This window comes from Culex quinquefasciatus, chromosome 2, assembly GCF_015732765.1.
Source record: "Culex quinquefasciatus strain JHB chromosome 2, VPISU_Cqui_1.0_pri_paternal, whole genome shotgun sequence".
NCBI lineage: Eukaryota > Metazoa > Arthropoda > Insecta > Diptera > Culicidae > Culex > Culex quinquefasciatus.
Genome location: NC_051862.1, coordinates 41,342,534 through 41,359,563, shown reverse-complemented (window position 1 = coordinate 41,359,563; position 17,030 = coordinate 41,342,534). Strand labels below are relative to the sequence as shown.

General features: G+C 38.9%; 3 protein-coding genes across 11 annotated transcripts; all 3 read left to right on the top strand.

Moving 5' to 3' along the window:
* The first annotated feature begins 393 nt into the window (after positions 1 to 393).
* Positions 394 to 3,067, top strand: LOC6034700 (zinc finger protein 587). Of its 6 annotated transcripts, none has more exons than XM_038257605.1 (7): positions 495 to 630; positions 1,339 to 1,450; positions 1,524 to 2,111; positions 2,172 to 2,255; positions 2,317 to 2,535; positions 2,593 to 2,817; positions 2,875 to 3,064. In XM_038257605.1, exons 3-7 carry the CDS (start codon positions 1,545 to 1,547, stop codon positions 2,950 to 2,952), a joined length of 1,173 nt encoding a protein of 390 aa, XP_038113533.1. In that variant the 5' UTR covers positions 495 to 630; positions 1,339 to 1,450; positions 1,524 to 1,544; the 3' UTR covers positions 2,953 to 3,064. The 6 variants fall into 6 exon arrangements, with proteins under 6 accessions (XP_038113531.1, XP_038113528.1, XP_038113533.1 ...); XM_038257606.1 differs by lacking the exon at positions 495 to 630 and adding an exon at positions 1,135 to 1,214; XM_038257603.1 differs by lacking the exons at positions 495 to 630; positions 1,339 to 1,450 and adding an exon at positions 394 to 472.
* Positions 3,068 to 3,495: 428 nt separating this feature from the next.
* LOC119766991 (zinc finger protein 888-like) lies at positions 3,496 to 5,624 on the top strand. Of its 3 annotated transcripts, none has more exons than XM_038253967.1 (7): positions 3,496 to 3,591; positions 4,182 to 4,499; positions 4,562 to 4,651; positions 4,715 to 4,804; positions 4,868 to 5,095; positions 5,166 to 5,222; positions 5,281 to 5,624. In XM_038253967.1, the coding sequence occupies exons 2-7, from the start codon at positions 4,182 to 4,184 to the stop codon at positions 5,560 to 5,562; spliced, it is 1,065 nt and encodes a 354-aa protein (XP_038109895.1). In that variant the 5' UTR covers positions 3,496 to 3,591; the 3' UTR covers positions 5,563 to 5,624. The 3 variants fall into 3 exon arrangements, with proteins under 3 accessions (XP_038109895.1, XP_038109896.1, XP_038109894.1); XM_038253968.1 differs by having other exon boundaries at positions 3,498 to 3,978; XM_038253966.1 differs by having other exon boundaries at positions 3,498 to 4,095.
* A 3,906-nt stretch (positions 5,625 to 9,530) lies between these two features.
* Positions 9,531 to 16,002, top strand: LOC6034699 (zinc finger protein 91). Of its 2 annotated transcripts, XM_038253965.1 has the most exons (21): positions 9,531 to 9,811; positions 9,945 to 10,311; positions 10,369 to 10,650; positions 10,722 to 10,832; positions 10,983 to 11,159; positions 11,222 to 11,326; positions 11,387 to 11,473; positions 12,653 to 12,871; positions 12,930 to 13,103; positions 13,158 to 13,490; positions 13,740 to 13,799; positions 13,868 to 13,954; positions 14,010 to 14,225; positions 14,289 to 14,522; positions 14,576 to 14,677; positions 14,750 to 14,935; positions 15,002 to 15,082; positions 15,146 to 15,355; positions 15,420 to 15,503; positions 15,566 to 15,721; positions 15,781 to 16,002. In XM_038253965.1, exons 2-21 carry the CDS (start codon positions 10,000 to 10,002, stop codon positions 15,889 to 15,891), a joined length of 3,327 nt encoding a protein of 1,108 aa, XP_038109893.1. In that variant the 5' UTR covers positions 9,531 to 9,811; positions 9,945 to 9,999; the 3' UTR covers positions 15,892 to 16,002. The 2 variants fall into 2 exon arrangements, with proteins under 2 accessions (XP_038109893.1, XP_038109892.1); XM_038253964.1 differs by lacking the exon at positions 9,531 to 9,811 and having other exon boundaries at positions 9,827 to 10,311.
* The last annotated feature ends 1,028 nt before the right edge of the window (positions 16,003 to 17,030 follow it).

Below are 17,030 nucleotides of genomic sequence, written 5' to 3'. Positions count from 1 at the left end.
AGTTCACCATGACAGCTGTCTTTTTTCAGGCTGTTGTCCCTATTCACCCGACTCACCCAGTTGACAGTACCGTCTTTTGGGGCGAATCGGGGCTACAGTCTGATTAGGGACAGCCGATTTTAGAGCACTTCAAAGCTTGAAATTTGGAAATCGATGTACTATTTTTGTTGATCTGTGTCTGTTCTATCCGTAAACAATCAAAAACATCCAAATATTGTGCCGTAACAAGGGTAAAACAGCTGTCCCAATTCGCCCCAGATGACGGTACACGTTTTTATTTGTGAGTTTTTGAAACGAGATTGCAAAGCGTGACATATCAAAGTTATTAAATTCCTGTTAAAACAATGTGATTTTTAATCTTGGTGCACAATGAACGCAGCCGGTTTTTGACAGATTTCAACAGTATGTTTGTTTATAACCTTTCACTGTTATTAATAACTGTTTACGTTTCTCCAACTTTGAAGCTTAAAAGGTGAAAAAATCAATTAAGTTTACGTAGTTTCTTTTCTTTTTGATTCGGTACAATGTACAATCATTTTAATGCAATATATACAAAATTATTCGATAAAATTCCATTGGTTTTAACCTGTATAGTGGTTTGGATGATCCTGGCAAATGAAAACAGAAGCGGTATAAAATAAAGTGCAAAGATTTTTTTTTTATAAAAGCCTTAATATAAGAAAAGATATTTGTGTCCGAAAATTTACTCTTCAAACTGTGTTTTAAGTAAAACATAAAAAAAAGGATATTAATTAAAAATCAAATATAGGCTACTATTGAACAAGAATCAAAGGATTTAAGGATGTTTTCAATAACGGAAAAATGGGTACTAAAGCCCTATGTCAATTTTCATGTACAACGGTAAAAACACGATTAAAAACTATTTCTAATCCCTTTTTTCATTTTAATGCAATTTTTTTTTTGACAAGACAACATTTTTTTCGATGGATCAACTATGGTCCCCTTGGAACGAGCTGTCAAGTAGGAGTTTTTCTGTCAAGAAGGACCACGAGGTTAATTTTTCAAGATTGATTTAAAAATACATTTTAAACTCTTTGGGGTCATACAAAGGGTCATTGTGCTCAGAAAAATAAGCTTATTCGCTGTAAACAATAATATCAGCAATCTAAGCTTCATTTTAGGACCCAATTATAACGAAACATATGCTGATTCACTTTGCTTAGCAGTATATAAATGCTGAAGTGTTGGATAGGGTGAGGTTGATAAAATGTACAACGTGTAGATAGACTTTTAAAAAGTTTAGACCTGCTCGTATGCACTTTGAACAGAACCTGACCTCAAACCAGTTGAAGTATGTGTGTTTGTTGATAATTTTAGGTAAAGCAGGACTAGATAGTAATTTAAACAATGCGCACAAGAAGAAAACTTACGGTCTGAATTATCAATGCAATCAATGTGACAAAGGTTACAAAGAAAGTCCTTGAAGAGGGTAAATTCAAGTGCAAACTTTGTTCAAAGGTGGCAATACTCAGACCATATGCTAATCAATACTTTCATTCCAGTTCTACGCCATCAAACACGCCATGAAGATGCCCGAAGTCAGTCAAAATCCTTTCGAGGGGGCGCCGGATGTTTCGCTGTACTGCAAACGGTGTGACATTCAGTTCGATTTGAAAAATACGTTCAAAGATCACCAGCAGTGCCTTCAAAAGACGGTGGTGTCTAAAGCTGAACATTGTGCTTCGGCGACGGTTAAACAGGAGCCAATGGTGATCAACGAAAGCTCGTCAAATAGCCACTACAACTTTCAAGAATCTATCGTGGTGAAGCAAGAACCGCAGCTTAGCGACAGCATCTCAACACTACCCATGGAAATCATCTTCAAGCAGGAACCGGCCACAATCGATGGCGCCAGCTCATCTTTCTGCTACGAAACGGTGGTGAAAGAGGAATTAATTTTCGACGACACTGCTCAAGAGCAAAGCACTAGCCTAGCGAAACCGAAAGTAAAAGCGCGACAGGAAACGGTTCGGAAGTATGACTGTCCCCGGTGCGATCGCTCGTTTGGGAAGCAGTTCCTACTGAGAGATCACACACGAGACCACGTCAACTTGGACACGGAGCGGTACAAGTGTGACGGGTGCGGGAAGGTTAGATTAAGTTTAGCAATTGATTGGAACCATTTAGCTAATCAAATTTCAACCTTTCAGTGCTTTGCGCGGAAAGGCAATCTTGAAGTTCATAAAAGGGTTCACGAAAATGACACTCGCTATGAGTGCCAAACTTGCCACGAGGTAAGCGATAGCGTTTAATCATTGAACGAAGCATTTTCACAGATAACTTTTTCAACTGTAGACATTTACCACCCAAGTGAGCCTGACGAGGCACGAAAGAGTCCATGTAATGGACCCAAAATTCGTGGAGCTTCTGGACAACATTCCACAGGACGAGAGCGGCAAATCGATTTGCGCCGTATGCAATGCGAAGTTCACACATCGCGAGCTAGCATATTGGCACCTAAGAAGACACATTATGAAGGTGGAAGGCCATTTTTCGTGCAGTGCTTGTGGCCTGGTAAGAAATAGGTAAGACACATTCCGAACACCCTTTTAATTTTGTCGATCTTTCCAGCGAGGTTTAACCAGAACTGCCCACCAAGTGCACATGAAAAGGCACGAAAATGCAAACGAGGTGCCGGAAGAACGCGACGAAGATGGCCCAGACGAGGAACTACCCAATCCGGATGTCGTTTGCGTGAAAGGTGCTGCAAGGCACTGCAGAACTTGCAACAAATTTTTCCCAACGAAATATGACCTGAACTCACACATTCAACGGTCGGAAATCCGGTTCCTCAAGGTAATTGTGACGTGTTGGTTCTATTGGGTCATTCTAATGCCGTTTTTTTTTTTGTAGCTGAAGTTAGCTGCCGTAATTGGATCTGATGTGGAGGACAACCGAGAGAAATCGAACAATATCAAAAAAGATTGTTAAGCTATCAGTCCAATGAGGGGAGTTTTTCATATGTTTGGCAGGTTAAAGATTCGTTCTATTGTTTGTTGTTTAAACTTATTTTCCGAAACCATTGAAATAAACTTGATTCCTCTGACTTCGTGTTTGGCCCATTTAAATTGTTATGGCAAATTTCTCCCCGAGCATGCAAAAATAGATTTATTTACGCATGTATTGCGTGTACGTACACGAAAATAAAGTGAGGTTAAATTTTGTCAGGCAGCAAAACCCGAGGCAAAACCAAATGGTGCGATAGTGTGCGTACGCGAAACGTCATAAAGCTCTGTAGAGTTATCTAAGCCCGCTCTCACGCACACTTGCACACCATTTGTTTTGCTGGCGGGTACAAAATTTAACCTCAATTTTGTTTCGTGTACGTATACGCAATACATGCGCAGGTAGATAACTCTTTTCAAGTAACATTTTTTGGTAAAATACAGCGCTTATTTAGCTCAGTGCACACTGTGCGCGGTTAAACTAAATTAAGCAGCACGCAGCCAATTTTTGACAAATGTAGACATGTAAACAATACTTAGTGTTTATCTTATCCCTTGGTGGTGTTTATCAAATAAATTAAAATTTTGCAGCTTAAATATTAAAGTACCGATCCAGGAAATAAAAGTAAATTTTAAATTAACTTTAGACATAGATCTTTGTCTTAAGGGCTCTGTTGAGGTGTCAATCCAGAAAAACGAAAAGTGTCGAGGAAGGGGTCTGCAACGCAACAAGTCTCGTTGAGTGGAATTTTCAGCACGGTTGCAACAAAAAGTGAATGCCGTAGGAATGGGATAACTGACGCTAAGGGGCGGGACATGCGTCCCCAATCTAGGCCAATAAAACTAGTCCCGGTCAGTCGAGGGAGATCATTCTATCGCTGGACACCGAGGAGTAAACTTCAGCCTGGGCATGGAGCCAGATGGCCTGGAGTTTGGAGCAGTCTAAGTTGAGGCCCCGGAACAGTCCAGCCACAAAAGCTGTACTGGCAAGATCTCTCAGGGGGCAAAATGGGTATCAAACTTCATGGTTTTTGAAATGTATAACTCATCGGCCTCAGGCAATAACGGTTTGCATGATGGATCCGCCCATCATTTCATCAAAAAATATAAGATCCGGCATCCAAAAAGTGTATGATATACACTTTAGTACTCATTACTGTTGATAGGTCTATTTACTGTTTCACTCAAAATTGTCAAATTTCGAATTTCATCCAGATGACAACGGAGCAACTGCCGGAGCAGTATTCTGTCTTCGTGAAAGAGGAACCCCGTGAGGAATCACAAATTCCGGTATTCTGCTATGAAGCGATAACCAAAGAAGAAGTTATCCTCGAGGACGAGCTGGCCGAGAATGAGCCATCCGGTGATGAACGCTCGCACGGTATGCCAGCTCCAGTGGGTGAAAATCAATTTAAGCACTTTAAATGCTCCGAGTGCAACAAATTGTTCAAGAGAAAGAAATTCGCCAACACATGCGAAAAGAAGCACGAAATAATACGGCTAGGACTGTTTGAGTGCAAGATTTGCAACAAGGTTGGTGTTGGCTTTTAAAATTTATAATTGATTTAATAATTGATTTGTTCATACACTTTAAGCGCTTAAGTAAAAAACAACATCTTGCGAATCACATGGAATCCCATAAGAGAGGAACGGTTAAAATGTTTGGGTGCAACATTTGCAACAGGGTTGGTATTGATGTGATACGATTGAGAAATTTGTCCAAAATTTTTCCTTCAATTCTTTTTTAGCGCTTTTGTTCGAAGCAACTTTTTGAGAAACATGAAAAGAGCCAAAGCTGCGGAGCTAACAAAATGTTTGGTTGTCAAATTTGCAAGGAGGTACACATTCAAATTTGGTTGTTTATTTAAATACTAAGCTGACTTTCTTATTTCTTTTAAAAGCATTTCGATACACAGGCAAATTTTTACAGACACATGTTATCTCACACTAAAGAAAAAAATGCAACAAATGCAACAAATATACTCCCGGCGAAGGTTGCAGTCGATAATCACATGTTCAAGTGCCCAGAGTGCGGTAAAACATTTGATCGTGTTAATTTGGTTAGAGGATGTCTTAGGAAGCACGAAGCCCGGCAAATGGGATACTTCAAATGTCGCTTTTGCTTGATCGTTAGTATTTTATGACTTTTTTATCATTTCAATCAAGCATATTTATAAAAATGATCATTTTCTTTTTAAGCACCTTGGCACATATCAATATCTGAAGAAACATGAGGCTCGACATCGATTCGAACAGGTTTGAAAAAAAAACTGCTGATTATTCCTGCAATTTTTAAACATTTTTTTTTCTTTAGAATACTGACAACGCCGAAACAGACCTTCCAACAGACGAGCAAACGCTCCCGCCAGTCATCAACGAGGAAGAAGATGAGGCTGAAGACTGTAACGGCGAGCTGGAGGCGGAATCAAAACAATTTTACATTATCGAAGAGAGTTCGGTAACTGCTTCGGTGAAAGAAGAGGAGCTGCAAAATCTGCCCATCAAAACTGAGCCTGATATCGAGCAATGCATTCCGCACACTGTAGTGAGTGTCAGTCCACAAGTGAAGAAAGAATTTAGTCGAAATTGGACCTAAAATCGTACTTAATTAAACGCGGCTGCTACTCACGAAATGGCAAAGGGTCCATTTCGCCCCAATTCCCTATTTTTCAACAATTTTTCTTGAAAATAGATCTGCACTTAGAAAGGAGGCTTCACGCGGCCATCTAAATGCACTTAACTTATGTAAAAATGTCCCAGCATTCCAGTCAAAATAACCACCTGCACCGCAAAAATCATCTAGGGCCCATTTGACCCCAATTTCGCTGTAAAAGCATTTTTTAACGTTTTCAAATGTTAAGTCAGACTTTAAAAAATCTGAAAATATTTTTATCGGAACGATCAGACAATTTCACATAAGAATGACACTTGACTTACACTTGATAGTTTGAAAAATTTAGGTTCTCTAAAATGATCAAAAATATTGTTTGCCTAATGTAACAAAAGAACGCTCCATTACACTCTGACTTTAGCCGATTTACTCTTTTTTAGCTTGATCTAAAATTTTATTGTTTGCTGCGCAGAAATGCATACACGCAGAAAAATCAAGCCTATTTGAATCAAACAAATATTTTGTTGTTTTAATTTGACGATTTTTTGTTAAAGTAACCCTGAAAACCAATTGAAACAACTCAAAACTTTGAGTTGAATTAACTTACTGTATTTTGTCAAACTCTTTGAGAAATAACAACAAAATTGTCGCTTTGATTCTACCTAAAACAGCGTTGATTCAACTTAACTTAATTTTTTGGTTTAAATGAAAAGTATTGTTGTTTACACGTGCCCGCTATCTGTCAAAATGTTAAGTTTTTTCTCGGCAGGCGAATGATCAATCTTCGAAGTTCGTTTTTTTTCGTTCCGTGCGGCCAGTCCATACGTGTGATTCTATCCGTGGCCTGTTCTCTTGCAGCGGCAATGAGCGTGAGCAATGATTCGCGAAATTCGGGACGGAAGTGTTCGAGATTCGAGCCACCAAGAACCAGAACTCAACAAGTTGCAAAGCGGAGAACCAACCCAGGTCAGCAGATCGAATGGAAATCCCAAAAAAAATAGCCTTCGACGAAACCAGTTTCGTAAGCATCTTATGATTTTACCTCAAAAGTCCCTTTTTAACGCTTTTTCCACACTTGCAGAAGTCTGTGAAAAACCACGATTTACCTGGAAGCCAGTACTGGCGTGATAACATGGCCGCGAAGATGCAACTTAGCCAACTTGGCGGTTCAACGAGCGATGTTGTTAGCAACACCAGGTGCGGTGCAAGGACAGCGAATCAGATTGTTCAAGAGTCGATTGAAATTATTTGAGATCTTCAATAAAATTTGAAAAATTAATTGCCAATTTTATTTATTGATTCAATAGAAATAATCACCAAAAGAATGGATAAAATACTCAGTTGTTTCAACAAAAAATCCAGATTTAAGTCAACAAAAAACCGACGTTGTTTCAACAAAATTGTGATTTGAACGCACTATCTGTCAAATCTCGATCAACAAAAGTTAGGGTAGATTCAACAAAAAAACTGCTTTGAAATAATAAAATGTCCCGATTTTAAACAACAAAATTCGAGAGTTGATTCAATGCAAAATTTTTGTTGATTATATTCAACAAAATATTTTGTTGAATCAAACCTCGTACAGGCTGATTCTACAAAATATTTTTCTGCGTGTAAACTTCGATTCGTTGTGGACCTTTCAGTTAAATGCACCTGAACTCAAAGTGTAAGTTTATTTCAGTGTAACATGTCTTCTGCGGCCATATCCCAATCAAACCGTTCTCCGCTTGACGGGTTCATTCCGCTTCGAATTCCGCTTCGAAAATTGTTTCGAAATTTTCTAAACGGAATCTCCGGATGGACTCCGTTTGGATTCCGTTTGGGCCATTTTGGCACACTTGCGACACCTGGTGGTGTACGATAGAACTTCGGTGACATTCCTCCGAATTTCGCCCAAACGGTTTTGTTGTTGTTTTGACAATGCGTGCGTGAGTCAAACGTCACAGTGTTGAGAAAAAGGAATGCCAAAACATGTTCATTCCTGTTTTGCTTAAATACGTGCCACGTTTTCAGGAAAAAACCTCAGATTGTTTGAAGAATAATTAAACTGGTAAGTTAAACATAAAGTTGAGTTTTTGTTTATTCATCAGATAACATTTTGTTTTGTTTTTTTGTAGTTTTCCCCGCCGTGTTAACAAACCGAAGTGCTCGGATAGAAGAACAAGCCGACTTTTTGTTCCCTGCTGCGCAACAAACTGACGGAGACTCAAGGTGTTCGTCAGTCTTACCTTTTTTAACCCTCCAAGTATGCCAGACCGGATGTATCGGATAGCCTACTTCAGGTTCCGATTTTTTCGAAGAATCGACGGTAGTGCTCAGAAAACATAACCTCACAAAAGTGATTACTAATTTTTACCTCTATTTTCAGATCCAAGAAACAGAGACGGAAGCTGGGCGGAAGTGGAATGGCGATGGACAGAGGCAAGGGTTTGCGATCACACCCGAACAACGAACTCAATCACAAACGATGTTCCCATCGCGTAGGCAACTAGCAACAAAATGCCGCTTCGCCGATCAATGCCTCTGACCGCTTGCTGGCTGCTGCGGCTGGAGTTTTCTATGGTGGTCTTAGCTCATCCACAGCATCATCCGGTACGACCGTGCCGCGTTGTCTTGGATGAGTGTGAGCCACCAACATCTGCAAATTGTGCATTCTGGCCAAAGGACCACGTCCGCCAGAAGAAGAACGTCAAGAAGACCTTGTCCAAGGCGCCCAAGATCCAGCGTCTCATCACGCCGGTAGTGCTGTAGCGCATGAGACATCGTCCGTCATCAAGAAGCGTCACGTTGAGTCGCGCAAGGAGGTCAAAGCCGAGTACCTGAAGGTTCTGTCGAAGGACTGTCGTCGATGCTTGACTCGCGCAGCTCGGTCGGTTCCGGAGGAGGACAAGGCCGTATTCAAGGCTGCTAAGAAGGTCGCAAAGGAGGCTAAGAAGGTGACCGAAGCCACCAAGAAGCGCGACGAGGTCAAGACTGCCAAGAAGTCCGACGACAAGAAGACCGACGCTGTCAAGCCCAAGACCGATGCCGGCAAAAAGACCTTCGTTTGACCTTAGTCACCTGAAGGAGGAGGAACCGCACAGCGCCAGTATAGCGAATAATTCTGTGGACAAAAAGGAAGCTGCGGCGTTCATCTCTACAGAATCAGTGGAAACCAGTTCCAACATTTTGGAATCATGGCAGGACGATTGGCCGACGACTGTCACGTACCGCCGCCAGCAAGTGACCTCAAGCAGGATACGATCTCCAAGGATGTGCTTTAAAAGTTATGCCGTATGGACTTTTGTTTCGTTCGGGCTGCCGTCGACAAGACCAGCCTCCGTTTCACACTTGTCAGCAACGGTCCTGATCAGCAAGACAACCTTCGATAGCCACGCCACGTCAACGATCTGTTCAGACACCGTCGGTAAGCGGCAAGCGGGACGGCGTGGACCAGATCGGACGAACGGCGGAATTCAAGCTCTCGCGGCCGTTCACCTTTACGCCTCAGTTCAGCAACTTCAACTTGGCCAACAGATTTCGTCGGTTCGGTTCCTCCGAGGTGCGGTCTCGACACAATTGAATGTAATATTTGCTGTATTGTGAAAGTTAGAACAAAATATTATTAAATTCCTGGGGATTTGCGGTGGGGAGTGTTTTATTTATGATAAATTTTTGAATGTCAATAAAATTTCTTGAAAAAGGCAAAAGTTCAATTAGTTGTTTAATTCTAGTCTCACTAAACTAAGAATAAAAACTAGACAGAAAAAATAAGAAGAAGAAGCAGCTGTCAAAAACCAACCCGTAATTCCGTTTCGATTCCGTTTGAATTCCGCTTGAACCGATTTGCGGCGAAAACTCAAACGGAACCGGTTGTTGCGTTTGAAACGGAATTCGTTTTAGAATCTAAAACGAACACTGTTTAGAATTCGAATCGAACTTTTTTCGCTCAAGCGGAATTCTAAACGGAATTCAAACGGAACGCGCCGAGTGGGATAGAGTTATTTACGTGCGCATGTATTGCGTGCACGTACACGAAAAAAAGTGAGGTTAAATTTTGTCCGGCCAGCAAAATCCAATGGTGCGCTAGTGTGTGTACGCGAAACGTCATAAAGCTCTATTTTCGTGATGACATCGATGACATTGTAAACAACAAAAGATGGTGAATATAAAAACAGTGCATAAGTATGTCAAGTAGTGTTATCAGGATGATTTTTATGAGTGCACCCGTGCAGCCGCAGCCACTCTCCCAGAGGTAAACAAAACCACTACAAAAACAAAGGTGACAGATCAGTGAATCAAGATGGGAGTGGAGAATGTTTTGCATTACTAGAATATCGTTATATTCACAAAAGGTTTTTGGTTCAATCAATTTATTGTAATTTTAGCGTTTATCGATAACGATAGCCCGATAGTTTACCAACAACCATATCAGATCCATAAATGGCAACGGAAATTTTTTCCGAACAGTTGCACCAAACTCATGTGTTTACGGTTGTGAAAGAGGAGCCTCCAGAGATTGACCCGGGAGCCGCGTCATTCTGCTACGAAACGGTGATCAAGGAGGAAGTTATTCTGGAGGATCCGGTTGAACGTGCCGACGATCTGCCAGAACCAACAGAAATCCCAAAAGAGCACCCCTTTAAATGTTTCGAATGTTATCGAACGTTTGCTATAGAAAACAATTTGAAAAAATGTTTAAAAAGACACCATGCCATTAGAAATAAACTTTACCAATGTAAATTTTGTGGAAAGGTTGGTTTAATTTTTAAACTTTAACAGACAAATTCGACTGTTTCGTTTTATTTTTAGTGTTGTGGTACTAAGCAAGACAACGACAGACACAAGAGATCCCACAAGAGAAATTTGAAGAAATTAAAGCCGCCTGTTCAAGATATTGAAATAAATAAACAGGAGCAGCCAGAACCTGTGGGCGAAAGCCCTAGCGGAAATTCAACGGAAATTTCAAAAAGCCACCGCTTTAAATGTTCCGAGTGCAGCAAAACATTTGATAAAAAGCATCTGCGTCAAAGATGTGAGTGGAAGCACAAGGTTATTAAAAGTGAGCGGTACAAGTGTGAAACATGTGGAAAGGTTGGCAAAATTAGTTCTGTCTAGCCTTGCTACTGTAAAATTCTAATTCAATTGCCCAATTACTCTTCCAGCTTTGTTGTTCCAAGTTTAACCTTACCAGGCATGAGTTCACCCACAAAAACGAACAACAACAGCCAAAATCCGGTGGAGATCTGCCGAGTTCAGAGGAGAAAAATTCAATGGTACAGTTCCCTTCCGATTTACACTTACAGCTCTAAAATAGTTGCAGTAGTAATTTTAACGTTTCTGAAAACTGATTAAAAATGTTTCTAAAATAGCAAAACTCTATTTTACACTCTCCCTACTTTACATGCGCTGATAATAATGAAAAGACGCCCAATGAGGACAGCAATGAAAACGAAAGTGAAGAATCGGACGAGTCTTCCGAAAATTGTTACAAATGTCCCGAGTGCCCACGCAGGTTCAAAGAACGGTACCAGGCCAATAGATGTAAAAAGCAGCACTTGGCCAAACGGTTAGGATTGACCGAGTGCAAATTGTGTAAAAAGGTTGGTTTGCGTTTGGGAAATTTTGTTCAGGCGATGCAGCTTAAAAATCGTTTCTTTTCCAGCAATTGGGAACCATACGTGATCTTAAAAATCATGAACTTACTCACAGTAGAGTAAAAACCCCCGTAGTTAAGCCAGCGTACTTTGCGTGCGAAATTTGCGATAAGGTTTGTAGCTGAGTTAAACATTAAAACAGTTTCAATGACTCTTTTTACTGAAATTTTCAGCGCTATGTCAAGAAGAAAAGCATCAAAAAACACATGCTTACTCACCAAGAAGGGGCACTTCTGTTCAAATGCCACACGTGCAATGTGGTATGTACAAAGATGAGAACACAGATAAAAGATGTGAAATTTGAACTTTACCTCGCATCGTCTACAGTAACGGCGATTCAATTTAAAATATTCTAAAATTCTCTAATTCTTAAATTCTTAGATTTTTAAATTCTTAAATTATAAAAGTATAAAATTATAAAATTCAAAAAAAAACATCAAATTATTCGCTCTACAGCATTGCCTTGGCGTTCTCGATTGCGAGATTTCTACTCGAAACTAAGTGTCCGAAGGCTTGATTGTTGAGGCAATTGCAAACCTCTTTTTACACTTTAGTTTCCATCCACCCCGGGATTCGAACTGACGACCTTTAGATTGTGAGTCCAACTGCCTACCAGCGACTCCACCAGGACAGGACCCAGGGAAACGACTCCTACACCTGGACTGAGCTAACGACCTAACCTTTTTAGGTTAGTCCGGGGCCAACATTTACTTCCCGTCCGACGGAAGGCGTGATCAGACAAATCTCGTCTCAAAATTTGCCACCGGGACCTTCTGGGATCGAACCCAGGCCGACTGGGTGAGAGGCAATCACGCTTAAATTATAAAATTATAAAACTATAAAATTATAAAATTATAAAATTATAAAATTATAAAATTATAAAATTATAAAATTATAAAATTATAAAATTATAAAATTATAAAATTATAAAATTATAAAATTATAAAATTATAAAATTATAAAATCATAAAATTATAAAATTATAAAATTATAAAATTATAAAATTATAAAATTATAAAATTATAAAATTATAAAATTATAAAATTATAAAATTATAAAATTATAAAATTATAAAATTATAAAATTATAAAACTATAAAACTATAAAATTAAAAAATTATAAAATCATAAAATTATAAAATTATAAAATTATAAAATTATAAAATTATAAAATTATAAAATTATAAAATTATAAAATTATAAAATTATAAAATTATAAAATTATAAAATTATAAAATTATAAAATTATAAAATTATAAAATTATAAAATTATAAAATTATAAAATTATAAAATTATAAAATTATAAAATTATAAAATTATAAAATTATAAAATTATTAAATTATTAAATTATTGAATTATTAAATTGATAAATTAATAAATCATTAAATTTTTAAATTCTCAAATTCTTAAAAAAACTTGAAATTTACTCGTTTTCCAGAAATTCCCAACAAGGGCGGAGATGCTTACGCACATCACAAGACACGACTGGAACGAAACAAAGCATAGTTATGCCGCAAAGCTGGTTAAGGAAGACGACGGCAACTATTTATGTACGGTTTGCAGCAGGAGATTCATCAACCTGAGAACGGGCATTCCCCACGTGTTCCGGCATATGAACATAATTGAAGCGCTTTTCGAGTGCAAATCGTGTGGACTGGTGAGCGATTTGTTTGGGTTGTTTTTATGAGGAAACTGTTTTTGATACATTATTGTAGCGATGTGGAGATGCATACGAGTACAAGATACACATTCAAACTCACAAGAAACCGGAAGAGGCAACGGATGCTTCCGATGGGAAACCACCTGCGGAAGAACCAGATTCGACTTCGTCGAAGGAAAGTGCTGCTACGCAAAAATCTACCCAACTTGACTGCAGAACTTGTCGAAAGGTGAATTATTTAGTAGATTTTAGGTTTAAAGATTAATCCTCATGTCAATTTTAGCGCCTACGCAACAAGCAATCCCTCGAGAGGCACGAGATTATCCATCGGATACGAAAGAAGCGGACCGATGATGTCGCAGAACCGGAACAAGCGGCGGAAGAGGGGAATAAGACTGAAGAAACTGGCGCCTCTTTTTGCTACGAAACGGTGACGAAGGAAGAACTGATCATTGAGGACGATGCGGTAGAGGAATCAGGGGAGGACGAGGGGCAGGAAGAAGTTCCTCGAAATTCGTTGGAAGGTAGTCAAGTTAAGGAGGATGAGACCGGAAGAGGACAGGAGGAAGATTCTAGGGAATCTCTGAAGGAACAAAGTAAACCTAAGGAGGGCGAGGTAAAAACTCAACTGAATGATATTGAAGGAGGTATTAGACTGCGACAAACAAACAAATAAACTAGCACTGTTTGACAGTTTGCCTGCACTTGTTTGCAGAATCGTCAGCATGCATACATTAGCTTTGAATTTGAACTGTCAAACACGAAAATATGCGAGGTTGTTTTTGTGTCATAATCTAATACCTCCTTGAAGTTATGTCGAAATGTAGATCCGAATTCAAGTTTTTCATTTGGATTTCAATTTTAGCTTCCCAACAAAGAAACCCCAGGTCAAGTTATTCCCAAACAATGCGATATCTGTCAGAAGGTTAGATCTAGTTATAATTTGTTATTTAGACAGCGAATGTCATGTCATTTAATCTATTTTTTCAATAGATTTTCACGAATAGACGTAATGCTGCATCACACAGGCAGTCTCACGAAAAGAGTGAAATTCCTCTAGAGTGCAGGAAATGCCATGAAGTGAGTGATAATGTGGACTAAGAAATTATAAAATAACTTATTTCGTTTTCCTCAGAAATTTGATACTAGATACAGTTTGTTGGCGCACCATAAAACCCACGCAAATGATGAGGTTAAATCGAAGTATAAATATTTGATGGTCGAAGATGAGGAAGGTCACAGATGTTTGCTGTGCGAGACTAGGTTCAGCACTAGGAGTAAACTATTTGCTCATGTACAAAGACACATGAATGTTATCGAGGGCGTTTATCACTGTAAAGTCTGTGGTTTGGTGAGCAACCTTCGAAATTGTATTAAAAGCCGTAAATAATAATTGAAACATCCCCATTTTAAGCGATGCGGCGAAAACTACGACTATCAGCTGCACATCAAAACTCACAAGAACATGTCCAATCAAAAGGCACTTCCGAGAGAGATTGAAGGCGTTCACACCGACTACGATTCATCGAGTAAAGTGGCCTGCGAAAAGTCGGATCTGCCACTGCACTGTAAGACATGCAACGTGTTCTTCAACAACAAGACAAATCTGAACGTTCACCTGTGGAAGTCGAAGCTTAGATTCTTAGAGGTAAATCGATATATTTTTGTAAAAAAAATATTAATGATCACATCTTTTTCTAGTTAAACAATACAACTCATGAAAAAGAGCCACCCGTTGAGAAGAAAAAACCAGTTGTTTCTAAAGTTAAGTCGCAACCGACACAACGTGGTCTAAGGATTAGGGTGAGTCACGTCCAAGTCACGTCGAAATAATCTAGAATTGTTTTTTTTTAAATTTATTAAAAATCATTTCAGAAAGGTAGAAGCAAAACGAATCGTCTTCTCCCGAGAGATGATTCGAAAATTTTCACGGATGAAAATGGCTTCTACAACTGCACCAAGTGCGCCTATAAGACGGTTAAATCAAAACTGTTCAGAGGTCATGTTCGTGGCCATAAGGCGGTTGAGGTTGGCTTGTACACGTGCGAGGTGTGTCAAATGGTTAGTTAAATCAATCTACGTTGACGAATACTTGCTGTTATCTGATACTGTTATTTTTTCCACCAGCGCTTACCAGACAAAGAGCATCTGTTTTGTCATAAGAAAACTCATTTAAAGGAAAGATTTGAGTGTCTTACATGCCATCAGGTAGGTTTTACTAGTTCAATGTTTTACATGAAAAATTTACTAACCTTTTTTGCTGTTTTATAGAAATTTGCAACAAAAGGTGAACTCTTCAAGCATCGAATCATTCATACCAAGAACGTGACAACGAAGCAATTTATGGAGAAAGTTACCGAGGACGAGAAGGGCGTTTTCACCTGTTCAATTTGTGGCAAAACACACACGGAACGGAAGTACGCCTTTGCACACTTTCGCACACACGTGACGGAAAAATTCGTGTGCCAAATATGTGAAAAGGTTAGCGTTCAAAGGGTCTAACTAGTCTGCATTCGCTAAATACTTTTCCATCTAAATTTTCAAGCGCTGCGCATCTAAAAACATTCTCATCCAACACATCGAAAGTCAACACGAAAAACTGCGGTTCAGGTGCAGCACGTGCAAAGAGGTGAGCTGTGAAGTGTGCAAAAAAAACTAAAAAATAAAATTGTTTTTATTTTTCACCCGCAGAGATTTGAGACCAGACCCGCCCTGTTTCGACACAAACAGGAGCACAAATCAGATTTGAAAGTGATTCTGCAGAATGATGACCGCTACCATTGTACGCGGTGTGACAAAACGTATGCCAGGCGGGATAATGCTTTGCTGCACTTTAAATCGCATTCGGTAAGTTGTAGGTAGTTTGAATTTTAACGTTTTAAAAAAATGCGTTTGTTTTTTTTCAGAAAAACAAAAATAAGTCGGATGAAGAGCAACAGATAAAGGAAGACAACGCAACCGAGGAAGATCGAGATTCGCGGGAAAATTCTCTGAATAATGAAGAGCTGGACTCGTGAACTTAAGGTCAGTTGGGATACCAACAAGCTGCACAACATCTGTCAACCATCCTATAAACCTATTTCCATCAAGAAATAAAAATGTTGAATTTAAAATGTAAAAAAGTGGATCGTATTACATTTTTCAAGAACTTCACACATCGCATGGCACATCTCAAATAATAAAAAAATCTGAAAGAATTTGTCAGGTTATGGATGGTCCTGATTTCTGTCCAAATTGCTAAATCTTAACGTATCTAGATTTTTAAGCGAACATGGCGTTACGAATGGTGCACACCCGAAATGTCAAAATCACGCAGTGGTGCCAACATTACAAAAAAAAGTGCACCGTGGAATGACAGCCACACTATTTTTCTAATATTGGTACCAATGCGCGATTTTGTCATTTCGGGCGTGCACCATTCGTAATGCCATCTTCGCTTAAAAATCTGGATAAATTCTCCCTTTCTTTTTCAAAAGGTCCTATCTACATAGAAAACCCATGTTGCATGTTGTTGTGAAAAGTATCCTAGAATTTACTTTATATATATAGTATACATTTTCTAAACATGTTGGTATTTTTATTTAAATTTACAGAGTTTATGAAAGAACTCAGTTTTATTTCATTAAATTCAATTTACTACTCTTATCAATTCGTCTGGAAATTTATAGAGCACTAGAGCTACCATGGGCGTGAGACTGCCTGCAACGCGGCTCTACTTTGTTCTAGTTGTTTAATTTTTCAAATAGAACTGAAACAGACCACCTGCAACGCGGCGTTGCAGTTTTATTTTTCGAGCAGTATTTTGAAACCGAAATAAAACTGCTCGACGAGTTTGTTTCAAACGTGAGACGATTTGGAACTGGAGAACTCAGTTTCAAAAAAAAAAATCAGATATATAGAGATATCCACGTTTTCTTATACACACACTATGATGCTGTGTTGATAATCATACGCACACAATTAAAAGCATTTTTTGAAACAACATTTAGATCAGCGCGTTGTTGCGAGCATCGTGTTCTAGTTTTATTTCCGCCAGTTCTAAATATGTAAAACTGTTCGCAATTTGAAACAATTATAAAACTTCGCGCTGCAGACAGTCTAAGAATGCTAAATATGAAACTACTAAACTTTTTTTTTGCTGTGAAAATTCTTTTAA